The sequence below is a fragment of the Ranitomeya variabilis genome, chromosome 2 (assembly GCF_051348905.1).
Source record: "Ranitomeya variabilis isolate aRanVar5 chromosome 2, aRanVar5.hap1, whole genome shotgun sequence".
Classification (NCBI taxonomy): Eukaryota; Metazoa; Chordata; class Amphibia; order Anura; family Dendrobatidae; genus Ranitomeya; species Ranitomeya variabilis.
In genome coordinates, this window is record NC_135233.1 from 421487422 (window position 1) to 421511988 (window position 24567).

General features: G+C 48.7%; 1 protein-coding gene across 2 annotated transcripts in view; it reads right to left on the minus strand.

The window, feature by feature from the left end:
* STK33 (serine/threonine kinase 33) overlaps nucleotides 1-24567 on the minus strand; it is a 74412-nt gene that overhangs the window by 29144 nt on the left and 20701 nt on the right. The window contains exons 1-8 of one of the 2 annotated variants that reach the window (XM_077286620.1): nucleotides 10110-10241; nucleotides 6823-6936; nucleotides 3708-3821; nucleotides 3522-3626; nucleotides 2582-2720; nucleotides 1557-1645; nucleotides 1233-1320; nucleotides 779-854 (exon numbers count right to left, since the gene is read on the minus strand). In XM_077286620.1, the coding sequence (XP_077142735.1) occupies nucleotides 779-854; nucleotides 1233-1320; nucleotides 1557-1645; nucleotides 2582-2720; nucleotides 3522-3626; nucleotides 3708-3821; nucleotides 6823-6936 (725 nt within the window). In that variant the 5' untranslated portion in view covers nucleotides 10110-10241. Of the gene's footprint in view, nucleotides 1-778; nucleotides 855-1232; nucleotides 1321-1556; nucleotides 1646-2581; nucleotides 2721-3521; nucleotides 3627-3707; nucleotides 3822-6822; nucleotides 6937-10109; nucleotides 10242-24567 lie in introns of those variants that run through there. The other variant, XM_077286618.1, reaches the window with a different exon arrangement.

A 24567-nucleotide genomic window follows, 5' to 3' on the forward strand; every position in this document is an offset into this window, starting at 1 on the left:
ACCCAATAGCCAGTAAATAGCAGGCAGCCTTTCTGGCAACTAATTACCCTAGGTGCAGTATCTAATCTGACCTGAGGGTAAGGGGGCGCCAGAGAGCTGCAAGTTTTCAAGCGGAACTGTAAAGCGAGATATACACAAATCCCTGCAGTTAGTGTTATATTGCAGAGCAGTGGAAACTAAAATAAGCCCCTGCGGTAAATTGAGAGGTCAATAGCCTTGTTTGTGTTTTCATCACATTGGAGCGGTGGAGGGATAACCAAGATAAGCCCCCTGCGCATGTGATAGCCGTGAGCTGGCCAAAGGTCATCCCGATCGTGACGTACTGTTGACAGTCATGGTGTGAAACCGCGCAGTTATATAGAGTGCCCTGTACAGGACAGGGGCTGATGGCGCTGCGCAGTTATTCAGTGCCCTGTACAGGACAGAGGCTGATGGCGCTGCGCAGTTTATACAGTGCCCTGTACAGGACAGAGGCTGATGGCGCTGCGCAGTTATACAGTGCCCTGTACAGGACAGAGGCTGATGGCGCTGCGCAGTTATACAGTGCCCTGTACAGGACAGAGGCTGATGGCGCTGCGCAGTTATACAGTGCCCTGTACAGGACAGAGGCTGATGGCGCTGCGCAGTTATACAGTGCCCTGCACAGGACAGAGGCTGATGGCGCTGCACTGATGATGGGTGCTCTGCACTCTATAGGTAACACTGACTATCTTCACTCTTGAGGGACCTGGGGGGTGAAGGCCTCGCCCTTCCAGGAGGGACCCCGCTGCCTACTTACAGCATGTACATGATGACCCCGATGCTCCAGATGTCGCACTGCTGACTGTAGTCGTGCGCGTTGATCACTTCGGGAGCTGCCAGTAAAGGATAAACATGAATATTAATACAGGAATCACGTATAAATGCTTAAACACGCGGCGCAGCGATTCCGCTGATGGGGTCTAATTTATTCCCCGATGAGTCCAGGACGACAGCAGATGTGGAGATGAATTATGTACAGAGCTGTTCAGTCCGCGTTCCCCCCCACAGAAGTGATGACGGGAGGAATATCCGGATGAGCGGTGACTGCGGAGCAGCTGGGGAGCGGCGCAGAGGTATAGCGAAGAGACAGGCTTAAAGGTTTGATGTGGCGGCTGCTGATCCTGCGGAACATCACCAAACGGGACGGACCTGCCATGTCTCGACATAGTCACAGCCCCTTAAGAAAGGACTCTGGGCCCCGGCGATCTTACCCATATATATCGGGGTCCCACAGGTGGACTGCAGCATGTTCTCACTGCCCACCCCACCTTTCTGCACGGCCAAACCGAAATCTGTCACCTGATCACAGAAAACACAATAATTAATAAATGACATCACAGCGGATATATCTCAGTCCCCAATTTATAAGAGGCGATGATTAGAGGATGCGCGGAGGATGGGGGGGATGAGCGGAGGATGATGGGGGGGATGAGTGGTGGTCTCCTTCCTTTATAGGGACCGGGATCCACTAGCACCCGACTGCAGCTCTGGTCTAGAACGTGCGCATATTCAGGAGCAGACCCCACACGACACACCTTTATGTTCAGCGCCATCACTTCACCTTCTGCTACGTCCGGGCTCTGCACTAAAATGTTCTCTAACTTCAGATCCCGGTGCACGATGTCTATAGGAAAGAAACAAGATTATAGCAAGAAGAGACCCCACAATATCTGCCGTCATACAAGACCGGACCCTCACTGTCTGCCCCGAAACCAGACTCTTGAGAATCGGCACCGACCAACAGTCACCAGACGTGGAATAAAGTATACCCTTTATTAAATAAAGATTATTAATGTATACCCCCCATTATAAGAGCTCAAAACAGGGGTCTGTCCACAAGCGGGATTCCCAATAACAACCAGAAGAATAGTGAGTGCAGCTCTGGAGTATAATACAGGATGTAACTCAGGATCAGTAATGTATGTACACAGTGACTGCACCAGCAGAATAGGGATGATGAAAGTAATTAAAGCCAAAAATCTAATCAGTATTACAGCCATGTCTGTACTTTACATAACAGAATTGTATGGAAAGGCTCTCTAATTTAAATAAAAAAATTAAAGAAAAATAGTGCTGAAAAGCGTGTAAACTACTGAGTATTCAGAGGTTTGGGACGCTACGCAGCACTGTACACAGTCTGTATTTGAGCGTCTGCCATGACACTATTTCACCTTATGGGTAATGACATTTGTCAGTAATAAAGCCTGAAAGGCTCAGTTTGTGCAATGCCCCAAAGCTTCCAGCAGAGGGAGACAGCATCCAGCCGCTCAGATGACAGGTCGGAGCTGCCATCATCCTCACATTATATTCAGGGGAAGCAACAAACGCACTAACAAAATGGGAGTTACAAAACCCGGCAGAAAACGAGAGGTGAAGCCTTCAGCTGTCCTCACTTAGCTCCTCCAGACTGCACACAATTAGCGATCCTACAGTGGCTGTCTGTCCTCCAGGCTCCTGAGGGGGGTGCACAGCCGGGTCCCTAAACACGAGACCACCTGAGCACCCACTCTCCAGCCTGCAGGACCGATTCTCAGCATCACTCAGCAGCGGAGCTGCGTACCATTCTTGTGCAGATAGGCGATGGCGGAGGCCAGGCTGTGGATGACATGTCTGGTTTCACTCTCTGACAGCAGCTTCTTCCGGTGGAGGATCGTCTGCAGCTCTCCACCTTCACACAGCTCCATCACCAGGTAGACCCTCTGAAAGGCAAACATCAGTATCTCCAGTTACATCCAGAGCTGCAACTCAATGCTTCTATGTCTCTGGCTACGTCACAGGCTGCAAAGCTGCAACTCACCTGCTGCAGCCGCCTACACAACGCAATACTCACAGCAGCCCCGTCCAGTGGTCTCCCACAGCAGCGGCACCAGACCGGCCACTCATGGGTGCCGACGTACAGTGTGCTCCAGAGCAAAGGAGGAACCTGAACCAGCAAGTGTCCAGCTCTGGAGGTGACTGGAGGATTAGACACCATGTAACAGCAGAATAGTGAGTGCAGCTCTGGAGGTGACTGGAGGATTAGACACCATGTAACAGCAGAATAGTGAGTGCAGCTCTGGAGGTGACTGGAGGATAAGACCTGATGTAACAGCAGAATAGTGAGTGCAGCTCTGGAGGGGACTGGAGGATTAGACACCATGTAACAGCAGAATAGTGAGTGCAGCTCTGGAGGTGACTGGAGGATAAGACCTGATGTAACAGCAGAATAGTGAGTGCAGCTCTGGAGGTGACTGGAGGATAAGACACCATGTAATAGCAGAATAGTGAATGCAGCTCTGGAGGGGACTGGAGGATTAGACACCATGTAACAGCAGAATAGTGAGCGCAGCTATGGAGGTGACTGGTTTTACCTTTGCCTAGATTGTGCACTTTGATTCATGAAATCATTTCCTTTCCTCCTTTTTTTTGGCTTTTTGCGTCTGGACAGTTACCGGCGCGGGGCCAGAGGCGACATTACAGGGTCTATGCCGCTAATAAATGGCAGAATTCGGGGCACTCACCTTGGGCGTCTCGAACACTTCCTCCAGGTGGATGAGGTGGTCGTGATTAACCCTTTTCAGGATGGAAACCTCTCGTTCCAGCAGTTTGACAGCGGAGCTCCCGGCCTGAAGGAGAGTGGCAGCATGAAGCATCAGTCAGAGCAGTGCGGGCATGCTGGGCGCAGTAGTACAGAAGAAACGTTTTACCTTTTCCCTATGGACCTTTTTAATCGCCCACTTCTTCCCCGTCTCCTTGTGTGTAGCTTCAATGACCACCCCAAAACTACCGCGTCCCAACTCATTACCAAACGTATAGACTTGCTGAAACATAAAACGAATAAAGAGATTATGAAGTGAGAAAACGACAGCAAATGTCACCTCGGATACAATGTACACAGGTCTCTTCACACGTGCCCTCATATACCGTGGACTGTGAAAGTATTCACCCCCCTCTGGCTTTATACCTATTGTGTTACATTACAACCGGTGTGTAAATATTTGTATAATCCGCATTGTGTGTGATGTATCAGCACTGAATAGTCTACACTAGTGAAGGGAGAAAAATATCGGCATAAATTACATGTATGGGATCAAAAAGCTAAAATATTGGCATGTGCATATGTATTCACACATATACAAAAAGTATTCACCCCCTTAGCTATGAAGTCCCTAAAGACTTCTGGTGCAAGCAATTCCCTTCATAAATCCCCTCGCTTAGTGACAGGACGTCCCCGTGTGCAATCTAAGGGTCTGTCAGTATATACACGTCACTCTCTCTGTAAGGCCACAACACCATTAATAAGAGGCACCACTAACCAAACCACACCACCACAAAGACCAAGGAGATCTCCACACACCACCACCACAAAGACCAAGGACATCTCCAAAGAAGTCAGGGATGGAGTTGTTGAAAAGTTCAAGTCAGGGTTGGGTTCTAAAAATAATAATAAAAAAAAAAAAATAATATCTCCCAACCTCTGAAGATCTCCCGAGGAACCAACAAATCCATTATCACATGGAAACAACATGGTGCCACAACAAACCTGCCAAGAGAGGACGCCCACTAAAACTGTCAGCACGGGCAAGGAGGGCATTAATCAGAGTGGCAGCAAGGAGATCAAAGGAAACCCTGAAGGAACTGCCAAGTTCCCAAGCAGAGACTGAAGAATCAGTCCATAAGACCAAAATAAGTCGTACACTCAATAGAGGTGGCCTTTATGGAAGAGTGGGTAAAATAAAACCTTTACTTACACACAAAAAATGTAAGGCTCATTCTGAGTTTGTCAAAAGACGTGTGAGACTCCCCAAATGTATGAAGGAAGGTGCTGTGGTCAGAGGAGACCAAAACTGAACTTTTAGGCCACCAAGATAAACGCTATGTCTGGCACCAAATCAACACAGCTCATTGCCTCAAGAACACCATCCCCACAGTGAAACATGGTGGTGACGGCAGCATCATGCTGTGGGGATGTCTTTTGGCAGCAGAAACAGGGAAAATGGTCCGAGTCGAGGGGGAAGAAGGAAATACAGGGATATTTGTGTAAATGTTCTGGACTGGCAAAGTCAGAGACCAGACCTTAATCCAATGGAGAATCTGTGGTCAGACTTGAAGATTGATGTTCAACAGAGGAAACATCTAACCTGAAGGAGCTGGAGCAGTTTTGACTTAAGGAATGAGCAAAAATCCCAGCGGCAAGAAGTGGAAAGCTCAGGGACTTATTCAATGCAAGTTGTAGCTGTAATTACCGCAAAAAGGAAGCTCTACAATGACTTTAGGGGAGGTGAATAGTTCTGCACACTGAAGTTTTCAGTTATTTTTTCCTAGTTGTTTGCGTCACAAAAATAAAAACAAATGTTCACAGTTGTCAGCATGTTCTTCACATGAACTGATAAACTTCTAAAAACAGGGAAATTCCAAGTGGTGAGGTAGAAAAACACAAAAAATGCTAAGGGGGTGAATACCTTCCTAGGTACTGTACATCCAGGGCTGCACTCACTATTCTGCTGGTGCGGTCACTGTGTACATACACTACTGATCCGGAGTTACCTCCTGTATTATACTCCAGAGCTGCACTCACTATTCTGCTGGTGCAGTCACTGTGTACATACATTACTGATCCTGAGTTACCTCCTGTATTATACTCCAGAGCTGCACTCACTATTCTGTTGGTGCAGTCACTGTGTACATACATTACTGATCCTGAGTTACATCCTGTATTATACCCCAGAGCTGCACTCACTATTCTGCTGGTGCAGTCACTGTGTACATACATTACTGATCCTGAGTTACATCCTGTATTATACCCTAGAGCTGCACTCTCTATTCTGCTGGTGCAGTCACTGTGTACATTATATCTGCAGGATTCACTAGATGTCAGTAGGGATGCTGATCCCTCCATCGTTGCAGATCGATCACAGTATGATTCGGTGGCAGATCAGCGGCCCCACGCTCAGACTCCGCGCTGTGAGCCCTCTCACTGATGCCGCCATCTCCTGTCCTTTCTGCATCGTTAAGTGACCACCTCAACACAACAGGGCACGCAATATGGCGGCAAGAGACCGAGGATAAGATGAGAATCCAAGAAAAGGACAAAACCTGGAGAACACGGTCCAGTCATTAAGAGGTTAATAGGCATCGCAGCATTCTCCATAGTAAGCCATGTTCTGGACATAAGAAGGACAGAGGGGAGGGGAGGGGAGGGAAAGGAAAGGAAAGGGAAGGAATAAGGAAAGGAAGTAGAGAGAATGACCGAAGAGACAGACTTGGAGAGAGACAGAAGCCAAGAGAAAACTAGACAGAGACAGGAGAACAGACAGAGGTCAGAACAGAGAAAAAGAGATGAAGGAACAGAAGACACGACAGAAAGAAGAGAGGAAGAGGAATTGGCCAGGACAGAGAGAAGAAGCAGCAGCAGAAGAATGAGCAAACATAAGTGGCAGAGGAGGAGGACGACGACGACGAGGACGAGGAGGGCAGCCGCGGGACAGTGAGATCAGAGGAAGAAGAGGAGGAAGACAGAAGAAGGACGGTAGCAGCTGGACAGTGTGAGCAGAGGAAGAGGATGAGGACGGTAGCAGCTGGACAGTGAGAGCAGAAGGAGGAGGAGGACGGTGGAGGGACAGATTAGAAGAGGAGGACGACAGGAGAGAGAACAGAAGAAGATTAGGTTGACGGGACAGAGTAGAAGAGGAGGATGTGGATGACGAGACAAAGAAGAAAAGGAGGATGGGACAGAGGACGACAAAAGATGATATCAAGATGCTATAAGGAGAGGAGGTGAATCACAGGCCGCAGAGAACTCTTGGACAGAAGACTCAATACCTTGATGGCGGCTTCGTCGTCCATGCGGGTGTGCGGCACCTTATTCTCTGCGCTGCTGCTTCGAGACCACTGCGCCGCCATCTTCCTCCCATCTCGTCCTTCTGAGCTCAGCATCTTAAGTACAAGACAATAATGAAGAGAAGGATGTGATGTGGAAGTACACAGTGCTTCCATCCACACTGATTGATACATAGAAACCACAGAGGGAATTTATGGGATCACATTCTGATACTGGTTATTAAATATTAGCACAGGGTCCGGTGTCTGCACAGGGCGAGGGCGCGCCGGCCATTATTCCCTCCGCAGTGTGAACCTTCAAAAGATTAGTGTGGATTTCACTGAAAGATGAAACCAAGGAGAAAAGGATCTTACAGAGCAACAAGTAAACTAATTAAGTGAGAGGCCAGGAAGGTTTGTCATAGTCCTGGGGTGCCGAACAGTGACCAGAGGAGGCAAAGGGTCACCTGACACCCAAGGTGGTCTCAGGCACCAAGGATCCCACTGTCCCCCTAGAGACATCAAAGGACTGATGAGCCCCTCTTATAATGCTCCAGTACTGATATAACCCCCAGACATTACATCATATGTGACTGATATCAGCCCCTCTTATAATGCTCCAGTACTGATATAACCCCCAGACATTACATCATATGTGACTGATATCAGCCCCTCTTATAATGCTCCAGTACTGATATAACCCCCAGACATTACATCATATGTGACTGATATCAGCCCCTCTTATAATGCTCCAGTACTGATATAACCCCCAGACATTACATCATATGTGACTGATATCAGCCCCTCTTATAACGCTCCAGTACTGATATAACCTCCAGACATTACATCATATGTAAGCCGTGCAGCACTGCAGGTAAACACCATCCGCTGCGCCGCATTGTGCCCATAATCCGGACTACACGACCACAGCACAGGGCGGCCGGTGTCTGGAGATCCTGGTATTAGTGTATTACAAGACCCACACAAAAGTCACCGCGTCCGTAGAGAACCCAAGCGGAACGCACAACACCGGCCACCAGGAATACAGGCCGGGGAGAAGATCACTGCCGCTAATCACCATAGGACTTGATGCTCCCAAATAATACAATCGTGTAGCACCAGGGGGCGCCACAATCAGCACCCAACTCTAGCGAGCGCCACAACCAGCATGCCCAACACTAGGCAGTCACAACCAGCGCACCCAACCCTAGACAGCCACACAACCAGCGTGCCCAACACTAGGCAGCGCCACAACCAGCGCGCCCAACACTAGGCAGCGCCACAACCAGCGCGCCCAACACTAGGCAGCGCCACAACCAGCGCGCCCAACACTAGGCAGCGCCACAACCAGCGCGCCCAACACTAGGCAGCGCCACAACCAGCGCGCCCAACACTAGGCAGCGCCACAACCAGCGCGCCCAACACCAGGTAGCGCCACAACCAGCGCGCCCAACACTAGGCAGCGCCACAACCAGCGCGCCCAACACTAGGCAGCGCCACAACCAGCGCGCCCAACACTAGGCAGTGCCACAACCAGAACACCCAATGCCGGGGGAGGGGGTAGCGCCACAACCAGCTACAGTGCTACAGTGTAAAGCTAAAACTGCCCCTGAGGAGACAGGAGGATTCTAGACTACCTCAGACACCTGTGGACTGTGCAGCTGTGCTGGAGCCACTAGTCTCAGCCACGTCCTGGCAGCAGCGGCAGGCACTGTTCTTTGCCCCTCCCAGTTGTCTTTGTCTGGCGGCCGCGCTCCTTGTTGCTCTCCATATTTGCGTTGCCATCATCTTTACATTAGACGGTGACACTGATACACAGGTATTCAGCTTCTGACGTCAGCAGAAGAGCAGACAAAACACGGGGCGCGTCCCGGCCAATATTTGCAGAGCGTCTGCTGGTCCCTAACACCAGAACGGGTGATTCCCAGGTTCACAGCAGCAGCTCCAGAGTCACAGAGCAAAAGTCACCGCCGTCATCACCGAGACTGTGGAGCCGGCAAACCTCCGACTCCACCAAAATGGGCTCAGACTCCACAGCCCTGGTTGTCACGGGGACGAGCAGCAAACTATTAGATTTATTCTGCATTGCTTATATAGCGCCATCGTATGCCGCAGCGCTGTAAAGACACCGAGTCCCAATGGGGACAGTGATGACAATCTACAATAACCATCAGTCTCTGGAGGGTGGGAGGAAAACCACGAAATATGGGGAGAACATACAACCTCCTAGCAGATGTCTTCTGTGGGATCTGAACCAAGAACTCCAGCGCTGCAAAGCAACAGCACTAACCACCGAGCCACGTACAGCGCTAACCACCGAGCCACATACAGCGCTAACCACCGAGCCTATGTGACCGAGCCATGGGAAGTGCTAACTACTGCGCTTCTGCGCTGCACTCTTTACGGTACAGAGCTAACCATCGAGCCACCGTGCTGCCTAATCTATAGTATTTGCTTTTACTTTATTTGCTATACAAAATAGGAATGAAAGCCATGTGGAAACCATCAACAAGGAGGCCATCTGTAAGGATAGTGAGATAAGATTCCCCCTTTAGACGGCGGGTGATCACAGTCCGGCACATCCCGTTGATGCAGGAGAGCGATGAGCAGTGTACACAGGATTACCTGCACTGACACTGTGACAAACCCTTAGGACAGAAGTATTCGGCCTCTGCAAGCTTTCAGGCTCTGGATGGGAACAGGAAACATTCACTGACAGCAAGCGGAGATCCTGAAGACACTGCACATGAAGTTGTGAAGTTTCCACGACAAGGATTTACTTTCCCCTCATCTCCACTATATGAGTGTGGGAATATGCTGTGTTCTCGCTGGTGTCAGCCATGAGAAGGTCACCGACAACGTAACATAGCACCATTCTGTTCAGGAACCTCAGGATGAGCACGGTCAGAGCCATTTCGGGTATAGTCACCAGCGTTGCTTCCTTTGCAGCGTGCCAGGCGTAGTGTCTGGTACCAGAATCTCTGCACATGACCCAGTCCTCCCACCAAACCGAAAAATGAGGCACGCACATCCCCGGCAGGGGGTAACCCACAAACAAACCTCTCCACAGAGCCACAAGCGAGACACTGCAGCAGAACCGCCCCGAGCGTTGCTATGCCAGTAACTGGAGAGGACAGCGGCAAATCAGAGCAGCCCGTGGTGGAGGACAATGCCTGGCATAGACAGGCGATGAGCCGCAGCGGTGACGCACAGCGCCGAACACAAGGGTCAGTAAAGCAAACAAAAGCCACGCGTGATAACCAAGGACGCCGACACAGGTGGTCACTCACCGACAGTCACGGGTAGCGGGATGGAGACTGGCCCTATAAAACTGGAATGTAAGCTGTGGGGGCCACCACACATCGGGGGCTGAAATCACAGATGCAGGATGAACCTGCCAACCTCAGGGGGACTGCGACAGAAGTGTACGAGGGTCCGACGCTTTACTGACAGATTAGGATAAAAGGGTGGGGCTGTTCGGTTCAACATCCCAAACCCCAGGATTCCACTCTATCGAGCACACGTGCATCCTCAGCATTTCCATGGTGGATCAGGAAGGAGTTCGCTCCACATTAATACCTGGATCCAAGCATTCCACTTCCTGTACATGGAATGATGAGGGTTGTAGTCCGCACAGAGGGAAGCTTCCTTTTAGACAAAGCACCCTCATGCTGTATCCACCTAGTAATTACCGCTCCATATTAACTCTACGCTGTCATTATCCTGTCTGATGATGCCTCACAGCCACCACAGACAGAAAAGCCATTGTCCTCCGAGTCAGAAGTAACCAAAGGCTCACAAAGAAAGAGCCGAACTGCAGGCACAAAGTCAACCCACAGAGCCCCCGACCAGGGACTGAGCCGAGCAGCTGACTCTCTGCTAGGAGCTGATGACTAGACAAAGTGCAAGCTCCTACAGTCAGACATGGAAAACACGAGACGTCCCAGAAGATCAGAGAAGGGCAAACGTCATCCCTATCTTCAAAAAAAAAAAAAAAAAAAAGGAAAGAAGATGAAGCCAGAAAATTACTGGCCAGTGAGCCTTACTTCTAAACCAGGAAAGATCTGTGAGCAAATTATTACACAGCATGTATGAAAGTGCTTGGATAAGAATACAGTAATTAACCAGAGCCAGCATGGGTTTGTAGCAAACAGGTCATGCCAGACCAATCTAATTTCCTTCTATGATGGAATCACTGACTGGGTGGACCAGGGAAATGCGGTAAAGTTAGTATATCTCGACTTCAGCAAAGCATTTGATAAAGTAGATCATACTATCCTTATTGAAAACATTACCAAGTATGGGATTGACAGGGCTACGGTTAGGTGGATTCATAACTGGCTCAGTGATCGCACTCAAAGAGTGGTGATAAATGGCTGCACATCCAATCGGAAGAGTGTTGCAAGTGGGGTAGCACAAGGCTCTGTCCTGGCCCCAGTGTTACAAGTGGGGTAGCACAAGGCTCTGTCCTGGCCCCAGTGTTACAAGTGGGGACCACAAGGCTCTGTCCTGGACCCAGTGTTACAAGTGAGGACCACAAGGCTCCGTCCTGGACCCAGTGTTACAAGTGGAGTACCACAAGGATCTGTCCTGGACCAAGCGTTACAAGTGGGGTACCACAAGGCTCTTGTCTTGGACCCAGTGTTGCTCAACGTTTTGTTTTATAAATTATCTAGATAAGGGAACTATAAACTGATCAAATTTGCAAACGATGCAAAGCTAGGAGGGATGGCTAACACTAGAGAAGACAGAGAAAGGATTCAGAAGAAGCTACATAAGCTTGAACAATGGGCAGCGATGAATACTGTAGAATGGTATTTACCGGGGAGAAATCCAAAATTCTACATCTGGCCAAGAAAAACAGGAATTACACCTACAGAATAGGAGGAATAGAACAAATCAACAGCACGTGTGAAAAAGACTTGGGTATACTTATAGATCACAGACTGCACAGGATTCAACGGTGAGATGCAGCAGCAAAAAGGCAAACACAGTTCTAGGATGTATTAAAGAGAAACTGCCACCTGAATTTGGCGGGACCGGTTTTCAGGTGTTTGATTCACCCTTTCCTTACCCACTGGCTGCATGCTGGCGGCAATATTGGATTGAAGTTCATTCTCTGTCCTCTGTAGTACACGCCTGCGCAAGGCAATCTTGCCTTGCACACGTGCAGTATGCTTTGCCCAATTGAGGGCAAAGCCGAAAAGCATTAGTGCGCATGCGCCGACGCACTATGTCCCGGAAGTATTCCGCTGTGTTCCGGGACATAGTGCGCCGGCGCATGCGCACTAATGCTTTTCGGCTTTGCCCGCAGTTGGGCAAAGCATACTGCGCGTGTGCAAGGCAAGATTGCCTTGCGCAGGCGTGTACTACGGAGGACAGAGAATGAACTTCAATCCAATATTGCGGCCAGCATGCAGCCAGCGGGTAAGGAAAGGGTGAATCTAACACCCGAAAACACCGCCTGTATGACCGAAAACCGGTCCCGCCAAATTCAGGTGACAGGTTCCTATTAAGAGAAACAGTCTAGATCACGTGCAGTAATTTTCCCTCTACTCCTCCTTGGTCAGGCCTCATCTGGAATACTGGGTCCAGTTCTGGGCTCCACATTATATAAAAGATATTGAAAAACTGGAGCAAGTTCAAAGAAGAGCGACCAGGATGGTGAGCGGACTGCAAAGCATATCCTAAGAATAATGGTTACAGGATCTGGGAATGTTTAGCTTGGAAAAAAGAAGGCTAAGAGGAGACTAAATAGCCGTCTACAAATATCTGAAGGACTGTCACAGTGTAGAAGGATCATCTTTATTCTCATTTACACATGGAAACACGAGAAACAATGGAATAAAACTGAAAAGGGAGAAGATACAGATTAGATTAGAAAAAAAGTTCTTTTTCTAATGAGGGTGATCAATGAGTGGAACAGGCGGCCATGAGAGGTGGCGAGTTCTCCTTCAATGGAGGTCTTCAAACAGAGGCTGGACAGACATATGAGATGGTTTAGCGAATCCTGCATTGAGCAGGGGGTCGGACACGAGGACCCCGGGGGTCACTTCCACCTCTAACATTCTAGGGTTCTATATAGGGGCGTGGTACAATTAGGGGGGTCATCAAAGCAAATAAAAATAATGAAAAACCACAATGCCACCCACACCTGACTGCAAACCTTGCAATTAGAAGGAGAGACTGGCACACTGTCCTATTAAAAAATTGTGCACTTGAGGGACTCGCAGTTTAGAATTGTTGAGGAAGAAGTCTCAGCGCCACAAAAGAAAAAGGAGACTGGGCGTTTTGCTGCAGTGATATTTTATTTTGATCCAGCAAGGAGTCAAAAACATGCAAGCTCCAACGTTTGGACCAGGAGCGGTCTTGTTCTGTGACATCTGTGTGGGGCAGGGGCAGGAGCCGGGAAGGCGGCCCACGGGCTTGTACTCTGCTCGCCACATTCCCCAATTCCTGGCTCACACAGATGTCACAGACGGCTCCCGCTCGAAATGTTGGAGCTTGTGTGTTTTTGACTCCTTGGCAGGAAAAAACAAGCGTTCTTGATGGATTTGGGTAAAGTCAATGGTGAAAAACACAGGGCAAAAACGCACAGAGGATCGACGCTGCTCATTACTTTCTGCACCAGATCTGCAAGTCACAAATACTCAGCGTGTGCGTGACCCATCAGGTCTGTCACTCAGTTTGTCATCATCAGGTTGTGTCACAAATCAGAGCAGAAAAATCAGAGCAGAAAAAAATGTGACAAAAACGCTCCAAACCTGTAAACGTGTGCACACATACCAAATACAGAGGAGTAAAAAGTGCTGCAGGTCTCATCATAAATCTGGCACATCTCCGGGGTCCGACAAAGAAGGTCAGCTACTGCCACAGGGGCAGCGGGGTGATGTTTGCTCATCATCACTCGTTAGTGATCACTATGTACATTACCTGTCGGCAATTAACATTCCTGAGCACTTCACGCCGGACAGCGAAACCCCAGACACGACACTCGCCAAACATTAATTAGCGATATCCTGAGCACTGGCCAAAGAAAACAACAGACGTGCCAAGGAGCACAGCGTGTACCCAGGACCCAGGGGCAACTGCACTCAACAACCTGCAGCAGCCCTGTAACCAAGACAAAGTGACCCCAACATCACGGCCCCCTCCATTATATATAGGGTAATGTCCACTAATGTACAAGCTGTAGCTGCCCAGTAACTAGGACATGCGGCCCCCTCCGTTATATATAGGGTAATGCCCACTAATGTACAACCTGCAGCTGCCCAGTAACTACGACACCCGGCCCCCTCCATTATATATAGGGTAATGCCCACTAATATACAAGCTGCAGCTGCCCTGCAACAAGGACACCTGGCCCCCTTCATTATATACACTGTGTTCCAAATTATTATGCAAATAATATTTCCTCATATTTTCTCTCAATTACCTATCTGAATTGCAGTCATTGTTATTTTCCAGTCATCTACTATTCTAGTATAATTGCAATGTTTTGGAACAAACTGCCTATGAAAACAGTATCTTTAAAAAAAAAAAAAAAACAAACTCAAAATGCATGTTCCAAATTATTATGCACAGCAGAGTTTTCAACCTTTTTTTTTATTTTGAACAAAAAAAATGGTCAATTGTGAAGTTATAAGCATTATCAGCTTATTACAAAATGAAATCAAACAGTTTTCAAGTGAAAACTTTATTCTAGGTGATGTTACATTTGCACACAGGACCCCTTGTTCGAAAGAAGCTTCTGAACTCTCTTGTCCATTGAATTTGTCCATTTTTGGATGGTTTCTGCTTCAATTGTTTTGCATGTGGACAGAATACCCTCCCAGAGCTGTTGCTTAGATGTTAACTGCCTCCCGCCATCATAGACACTCCTTTTGATGATGCTCCAGAGGTTCTCAATGGGGTTGAGGTCAGGGGAAGATGGTGGCCACACCATAAGTTTGTCCTCTTTTATGCCCATAGCAGCCAGAGATGCAGATGTGTTTTTTGCAGCATGAGACGGTGCATTATCATGCATGAAAATTATCTTGCTGCGGAAAGCACGGTTCTTCCTCTTGAACCATGGCAGGAAGTGTTGTTTTAGAAACTCCACATAGATTATGGAGTTCATCTTTACCCCTTCAGGGATCATAAAGGGGCCGACAATCTCTCTCCCCACGATTCCAGCCCAAAACATTACTCCACCTCCTCCTTGTTGGCGCCTTAGCCGTGTTTTCATGGGGTGTCCATCAACCAGCCATCCTCCACTCCATCCATCTGGACCATCGAGCGTTGCACGGCACTCATCGGTGAACAAAACAGTTTGGAAGTTAGTCTTCATGTATCGTTTGGCCCACTGGAGCAGTTTCTGCTTGTGTGCAGTGGATAGAGGTGGTCGACAGGACGGCTTACGCACAGCTGCAAACCTCTGAAGGACCCTGCATCTTGTTGTTCTGGGGACGTTGGAGGCACCAGCAGCTTCAAAAACTTGTCTGCTGCTATGACAAGGCATTTTTGCAGCTGCTCTTTTAACCTTAAGCAATTGCCTGTTGGAAAGAGTCCTCAATTTTTCCTCATCAGCACGCACACGTGTGTGCTGGGAATCAGCGACATACTTCTTGATTGTGCGATGATCACGATGAAGTGTCTTGGCAATGTTGATTGTAGTCATGCCTTGACCTAAATACTCCACAATTTGTTGCTTCTCAGCAGCCAAAGCATCCTTTTTCTTTCCCATTTTGGCCAAAAATGTAGGCTGCTTAATAATGTGGAACAGCCTTCTTAAGTAGTCTTGCCTTTATTTGGACACACCTGCCAAACTAATTTGCACAGGTATCTGCAATTGCTTTCAGTGATATAAAGAGCCCTGACACACATCACCATCAATGAGTTTAAATGACAAACAAATAAATTCTAACCTTATCACTCCTAAACGCTTTGTGCATAATAATTTGGAACACAGTGTATAGGGTAATGCACACTAATGTACAAGCTGCAGCTGCCCAGTAACTACGACACACGGCCACCTCCGTTATATATAGGGTAATGCCCACTAATGTACAAGCTGCAGCTGCCCTGTAACAAGGATACCCGGCCCCTTCCATTATATATAGGGTAATGCCCACTAATGTACAAGCTGAAGCTGCCCAGTAACTACGACACCCGGCCACCTCCGTTATATATAGGGTAATGCCCACTAATGTACAAGCTGCAGCTGCCCTGTAACAAGGATACCCGGCCCCCTCCATTATATATAGGGTAATGCCCACTAATGTACAAGCTGAAGCTGCCCAGTAACTACGACACCCGGCCCCCTCCATTATATATAGGGTAATGCCCACTAATGTACAACCTGCAGCCGCCCTGTAACAAGGACACCCGGCCCCCTCCATTATATATAGGGTAACGCCCACTAATATACAAGCTGCAGCTGCCCAGTAACTTTGTCACACAACCCGGCTCCATTATATACACTGCTCAAAAAAATAAATAAATGGAACGACAAAAAAATAGAATTATTCTTACCGTTAATTCGGTTTCTAGGAACCTTCCACGACGGCATATGGAGGTTGTCTCTTTGCCCTAATGGGGAACAGGAAACACAGAGGTTAAAAGGACCTCCCACCTCCCACTTGCCAGTGACTTACAACTGAGACCATTGCACTGGTTTACCTTTAAAATCCCAGAACTAATCCAGGAACATATATTGGGTGGGAAATTAGTGCCGTTGTGGAAGGTTCCTAGAAACCGAATTAACGGTAAGAATAATTCTATTTTCTCTAGTCACCTTCCACGACGGCATATGGAGGAATACCAACTAATTTGGCACTAGGGAGGGACAACGGCCTGGAGTACTTTACGGCCGAAGGCTAAGTCCTTATTGGACAATACATCCAGTCTGTAATGTTTAGAGAAGGTATGGAGTGAAGACCACGTTGCTGCCCTGCAAATCTGCTCCGGAGATGCGCCTGCTCTTTCTGCCCAGGAAACCGATGTAGATCTGGTTGAATGGGCTTTGATCCCTACTGGAGGCAATTTGTTTTGCGCGAGGTAGGCTTCCGTTATAGCTTTCTTGATCCATGTAGCGATGGTACTTTTGGCTACTTTTTTCCCCTTGTTTTGTCCTGAGAGATGGACAAATAGGTTATGATCAATTCTGAACATGCGGGTGTAGTCCAAGTACTGTAGAAGGATGCGCCGGACATCCAAGGTGTTGAATCTTTTTTCTTCCAGGTTTGCTGGATTGTGGCAAAAGGTTGGTAGAAAAATCTCTTGAGAAAGATGGAAGTCAGAGATAACTTTCGGAAGAAAGGATGGATCAAGACGAAGCACAATTGAATCATCTCTTACTAGAAGATAAGGTTCTCTTGTAGACAAGGCCTGTAATTCACCAATCCTTCTGGCTGAAGTAATGGCTACCAAGAACACGGCTTTATAAGCTAGGTTTTGTGGAGAACAAGAGGATAGCGGTTCAAAGGGTGGACCTGTCAGACCTTGGAGAACTACATTGAGATCCCATGGGGGAACTATGATTTGTTTTCTAGGATTCATTCTGGTAGCTGATGTCATAAACCTTTTAATCCAGCGATGACTCGCTAAATCTTGATCAAAGACCGAGCTAAGTGCCGAGACTTGTACCTTGAGGGTACTAGGCCTGAGACCTATTTCCAAGCCTTTTTGTAAAAAGTCCAATATGATAGGTATATTAGGCTTGAGAGGGTCTGGAAGGTTAGGCAAACAGAATGAAGAAAACTTTTTCCAAATTTTATTGTAGATGGCGTTGGTAACAGGTTTCCTTGATTTTTGTAGCGTAGCTATGACCGGGATTGATAGCCCTTTAGCTCTTAAAACCTGGGTTTCAGCAACCACGCTGCCAAACTCCACTTCTGAGGGTCTGGGTGGAGAATGGGACCCTGAGAAAGAAGATCGTGCTTTATTGGCAATATTACTGGTCCATCCACTTGTAGATGGATAATCAGGTTGAACCAACTCCTTTTGGGCCACAATGGAGCTATCAGGATAGTTGGAGTCCTTTCTAGGCGTATCTTTCGTAGAACCTTGGCAAGGATTGGGATTGGCGGAAAAGCATAAGCTAGATGGAACGGCCAATCTTGGGTTAGAGCATCCAACCCCCTGGGATTGCCTCTTGGGTCCAAGGAAAAAAAGGTTTCGACCTTTGCGTTCTGGTGAGAGGCGAAGAGGTCGACATCTGGATGACCCCATCTGTGAACCAACATGTTGAATGTTTGAGGATCCAGGCTCCACTCGCCAGGATGGATTTCCTGTCGGCTTAGGTAGTCTGCCTGAATATTTGTAGTTTCCTTGAGGTGGATTGCTGTCAGGGATAGTAGGTGCTTTTCGGCCCAAGAAAAGATTCGAGCGGAGATCTTTATTAAACTGAGGGTTCTTGTACTGCCTTGGTGCCTGATATGGGCCACCGTGGTCATGTTGTCCGAGTATATCTGTACATGTTGACCCGAAATCTGACGACTTGCCGCTAGCAGGGTCTCTTCCACAGCTTTGAGCTCCCTGAAATTTGATGATTTCTCGGAAATCGATTGACTCCACTGGCCCTGATAGGGGACATGGTCTACTATGGCTTCCCCAGCCCCTCTTGCTGGCATCTGTTCTGATGGTGGTTAGAGGGGACTGAATCCAGGATACTCCTTTCAGAAGGTTCCTGGGCTTCATCCACCATGTTAAAGAGGCTTTCACTCTGCCCGGAGTGTGGATCCTCTTGGTAAGAGTGCCAGGTCGACCATCCCAGTTGTCTAGAATGTGGGCTTGTAGAGTCATTGAGTGGGCTTGAGCCCAAGCCACCGACTGTATGCAGGCTGTCATGGAGCCCAACAGCGACATTCCTTCTCGCAGAGTAGGGGACCTCATTTCTTTGAACTTCCTGATTTTTGTTAGGAGGGGAAGTCTGTGATCGTCCGGGAGGAAGGACATTTGTCTTGCCGAGTCCAGCATTACTCCTAGAAATCTCCTGGTTTTTGCAGGTTGAAGCTGAGATTTTTGTAGGTTTGGAATCCAACCTAGTGATCTCAGAACGTCTAGGGTGGTAGACACATGGGATATCAGGGTTGTCTCGGTGGAAGCTACTATCAGAAGATCGTCCAGATAGGGCACTATACAGACACCTTGTTTCCGGATGAATGACACTACTTCTGCCATCGCCTTGGAGAACACCCTCGGTGCTGATGAAATGCCGAAGGGAAGGACTCCAAACTGATAGTGCTCCACCTGATGACTCCCCTGTATTGCAAACCTGAGATATTTCTTGTGTCTCTGGTGAATAGGGATGTGGAAATGCGCATCCTTGAGATCGATGGTAGCCATAAAAGAGTGATGTTCTATCAGAGGAATCGCAGATCTTATGGACTCCATCTTGAATTTGCGATACTTCACGTGCTGGTTCAGACTTTTTAAGTTTATAATAATCCGGACGTCTCCCGAAGGTTTGGGGACCAGGAAGAGTCGGGAGTAGTGACCTTTTCCCCACTCTGATTGTGGGACTGGGGAAATTACATTTGATTTGATCAGGTCTCTGAGACCTAAAGACAATAGGCTGCGATCCCTTGATGATGGAAGGGAAGTGACTTTTAGACCCTGAGGTGGGGGAGAAATTAACTCTATTAACAGGCCCTCCTTGATGACATTGAGAACCCAGTGGGAGCTGGTGATATCCTCCCACTGATCCACATATCTTGAGAGTCTTCCCCCCACCGGGTCGGAGTCATTGTTTGTCCTGCTGGGACTGTTGCTGCTGCTGCTGTTGCGGGACAAAAATATTCTTTCCCCTACCCTTTGCATAGCTCCACCTGCCGGTTTTTCCTTTGCCTCTTGCTTGAGAGGGCTGAGGTTGTGGGCCACGAAAAAAATGTTTCCTAGGTTGTTTTTGCTCGGGGAGCGCTTTCTTTTTGTCGGTGGCTTTATCAAGAATATCGTCTAGGGCAGGACCAAAGACGTAGTCTCCTTTAAAGGGTATGGTGCAGAGTTTAGATTTAGAAGTAATATCCCCACTCCATAGTTTAAGCCAGAGGGCTCTTCTGGCAGAGTTGGAAAGTACCAGGGATCTGGCGGCGACTCTTACAGATTCCAGAGAAGCGTCCGCCAAATACCCTGTAGCTTTGTGCAGAATGGGTAGGGAATCCAATATCTCGCCTCTTGAGGTACCTTGAGATACGTGATTCTCTAATTTTTCGAGCCAGCAGGAGAGGGCTCTTGCCACACAGGTGGATGCAACGTTAGCCTTAAGGACAGATGCAGAAGTTTCCCATGATTTTCTGAGGAGACTTTCAATTTTTCTATCCATGGGATCCTTCAATTGAGAAGAATCCTCAAAGGGGAGTGCAGTGCGCTTGGCGACTCTAGCCACCTGCACATCGACCTTGGGAATATCTAATTTAAGGTCGTCCTCAAGCAGAAATCTGTGCTTCATTTCTGAAGGGGTACTGAGACGCCTCTCAGGTAGTTCCCATTCCTGATTAATCATACTGATAATATTGGGATGAACTGGGAAGCCCACTCTCTTCTCCGATGAAAGACCACCAAACATCTGATCCTGTATGGACTGCGGTACAGGTTCCTCTTCTAGTCCCATGGTATTACGTACGGCAGAGACTAGATCCTCAATATAGTCTGAGGAAAAAAGGTACTTCCTGACCTCAGCTTTAGGTGATCTTGGATCCTCCCAGCCCACAGATGAGGCATGAGAGAGGTCCGAATCAGAGTCAGATTCCACAACCTGTATCTTCCTCTTCTTAGCCGGGGAATGAGGTTGTGGTAGCGGAGATGGAGGTGGGGGTGGAGGTGTAAAAGCTGCCAGAGAAGATTGCACCTCCTGTTTCACCAGTGAGCGAATCTCATCCAGCAGTGATGGCTGCTCAGCTCTTATTATTCTGTCGGTACATGACTGACAGAGTTTCTTGTCCCAGTTAGGAGGACATTTAGTGGAACAGATAGGGCACTTTTTCCTATAGGCACCTTTGGGGGCAGGTTTTTCTCCCTGAAATATATAAGGGAGAGAGGGGTGAGGACTTCAAACCCCATCCCTGCAACACTTACAGAGGCAGGGGTGGCGCTGGGCTCCGCAGATACGGGGCATGAAGAACCATCCATACTGAAGGAGATAGCCTTACCTCAGTGGTGGTTCAGCAGGCTTTTATGGACGCCGTCCTAGCACCTGCTCCAGCGATTAATCCCCCTCCCCCTCCAGGATCCAGGTGAGGGAGCTGCGCGGTCCGACACGCCGGCCGGCGAAACCCGGAAGTACCGGCTTCTTAGTGCATGAAGAAACCGGAAGTGACGCGCGCGAACCTCCGTCGTCACTTCCGGAACGCTGAGCCGGCAGCATGGAGGAGGAGGACGCCGGGCAGCTCCAGGAGGAGCCCGGTCAGGGAACCCAGGCCTGCTTTGCCCTCGTGGGGGCGCGGGAAGGCCGGGAGGGAGTCCCGAGGACCTGCAAGCAGGACGACGGGAGCAGCACAAGGAGGAGGCCAGAGGCGACCATCTGCTGCCCGGCTAGACAGGCAGCGCCTGCAAAGGTACCGTAGCCGCCGGCCACTACAGCACATGAAGAAAACCTCTCCCTGTCCAATGGGGAACAGGAAAGACACTGGCAAGTGGGAGGTCCTTTTAACCTCTGTGTTTCCTGTTCCCCATTAGGGCAAAGAGACAACCTCCATATGCCGTCGTGGAAGGTGACTAGAGAAAAATCCCACATCCTAGATATCACTGAATGAAATGTTCCAGTTGCAAATCTTTATGCCTTACACAGTGGAATGTGTGGAGAACAATAAAATATACAATATAAAAATAATCACAACTAATATCCCACGGAGGTCTGGAGTTGGAATGATGCTCAAAATCAAAGTGAAAAATGAAGTTACAGGCTGATCCAACTTCAGTGGAAATGCCTCATGACAAGGAAATGATGCGCAGTAGTGTGTGTGGCCTCCACGTGCCTGTATGACCTCCCTACAATGCCTGAGCATGCTCCTGATGAGGCGGCGGATGGTCTCCTGAGGGATCTCCTCCCAGACCTGGACTAAAGCATCCGCCAACTCCTGGACAGTCTGTGGTGCAACGTGACATTGGTGGATGGTGCGAGACATGATGTCCCAGATGTGCTCAATCGGATTCAGGTCTGGGGAATGGGTGGGCCAGTCCATGGCTTCAATGCCTTCATCACTGAGGAACTGCTGACACTCCAGCCACATGAGGTCTGGCATTGTCCGGCATTAGGAGGAACCCAGGGCCAACCGCACCAGCATGTGGTCTCACAAGTAGTCTGATGGTCTCATCTGGGTACCTAATGGCAGTCAGGCTACCTCTGGCGAGCACATTGAGGGCTGTGTGGCCCTCCAAAGAAATGCCACCCCACACCATTACTGACCCACTGCCAAACCGGTCATGATGAAGGATGTTGCAGGCAGCAGATCGCTCTCCACGGCGTCTATAGACTCTGTCACATGTGCTCAGTGTGAACCTGCTTTCATCTGTGAAAAGCACAGGGCGCCAGTGGCAAATTTGCCAATCCTGCTATTCTGTGGCAAATGCCAAGCATCCTGCACGGTGTTGGGCTGTGAGCACAACCCCCATCTGTGGACGTCGGGCACTCAGACCATCCTCATGGAGTCGGTTTCTAACTGTGTAGACACATGCACATTTGTGGCCTGCTGGAGGTCATTTTGCAGGGCTCTGGCAGTGCTCCTCCTGTCCCTACTTGCACAAAGGCTGAGGTAGCGGTCCTGCTGCTGGGGTTGTTGCCCTCCTACAGCCCCCTCCACGTCTCCTGTGTACTGGCCTATCTCCTGGTATCTGCTCCATGTTCTGGACAATATACTGACAGACATATTACCCTTCTTACCACAGCTCACATTGATGTGCCATCCTGGATGGGCTGCACTACCTGAGCAACTTCTGTGGGTTGTAGATACTGTGTCATGGTGCTGTACAGCAGCTCTAGGGGTGAGAGCAATGACAAAATGCAAAAGTGATAAACAGCCTAAAAGGATGAGAACAGAGAAATGGTCTGTGGTCCCCCCTGCAGAACCACTCCTTTATAGGGTCTATCTTGTAATTTGTCGATCATTTCTACTGCTTTCTGTTCATTTATACAACAGCAGGAGAAATTGATTCACAACCAGGGTGGCTTCATAACTGGACAAGTTGATTTCACAGAAGTGATGGACTTGGAGTTACATTGTGTTATTTAAAGTGTTCCCTTCATTTTTTTGTATCAGGAATCCAGTGTTCGCTCAGGGAGCCATGTGTGCACCATTAGCCATGAGGACACAATGGGACACTATCCCTTTAATAATGGACAAAGTGCAAACAAGATTATACGTCTGATCCTGTGGTATTAAGAGACCAAAGGCAGGTAGATAAACCTTTACAGAGAGAGTGGCGGGTCACATACCGCCCCCCGCAGTAATGCTACCGCTATCAGCAGTACTGCCCCAGGAGGGTCTTCTAGGGTAGGGATCGTGAGGGTCTGCGTCGTCTCCTCCACTAATAACTGCATCAGACAAACCCTGCCGACATATTCTGGGTCTCGTGGCCTCTGCCCAGGGCTCCTGTGCTCCGCACACGGCTCCTGCGCTCCGCACACATCACTATTTGGATGTGATGTGTAAATGTAAAGAGGCATCCTGTCAGCCGATGTGGACTCACTCCCCTATAATAGAAGTGATAACAGATGAGAGCTGTGGTCTCACTGATCACGAGAACAGGGGTTCTGTGCAGCGGTGGACATACAAGCTCAGCAACGCTCCAAGAGGAGACTGGTGGATACGGTCAAACGGTAACACTCTGAATAAAGCAGCGCTGCGTGGACGCCATCAGGATTCATAAGGGCCACAGGATCCCCGTGATCAGTAGGACGCCTGGCAACTGGACACTTGTGCTAATGGACTGGCAGAACCGGCTCCATTGGCCATGATGACAGTCAGTACTGCAAGAGGAGAGCCCTGAGCTCTGTCTCTCAATGGATGGCTCTTCTTTTGATTAGCCGGCCTGGTGTCATGTCATGGGTGCGTCATGTAGGAAATATGACACCGCGCCAGGCCGGCTAATGAAAAGAGCAACAGACGCCGAGAAGACGGAGGATGGTGTCATTGTTTGTGTCCAGCAGCCACTGACCATGGGTCGGGTCCCGTGACCCCAACTGGAGCAACTCTAGTATTAGGCCGGGGTCCCACTGGTGAATCACATCCCACTCGGCTCCTGCTCTGCTGCGAGCGTGCACAGAGTGTCAGTGCTCCATTATCTCACATGAGAGAATCAGAACATCTGCGGAGGAGAAAACGCACTGCACTCGGGTGACATCCAAAGTTTCACACGCACCATAGACTTAGATGGGTGCAACCGCAGCATGCTGATGTGAGCTGCACCATAGAGTAACATTGGGGCGAGTGCAATCCGATTTTTTATCCGATTGGACAGAAAGTGGGAACGAGCCCTTATAAAGTAGTTCTGGAAGCATCCCTTTAAATTGACACAGAAGCCACCTCTTCCATATTGTGGATCCCCCACGTTGTGACTGCACCCCTCAGGCTCTAGTTATTCATAGTTTATAATTTCACGTCCTTACTGTGATCAGCTGTTAAGTCACCATGTGGATGACCTAGTATTAAAATCACAGATACACTGCAAATTACCCTAATAAAATAAACAATAAAATATGAGAAAAAATTAGATATCTATCTATATATATATATATATATATCTATCTATCTCTCTCTCTATCCATAAGAC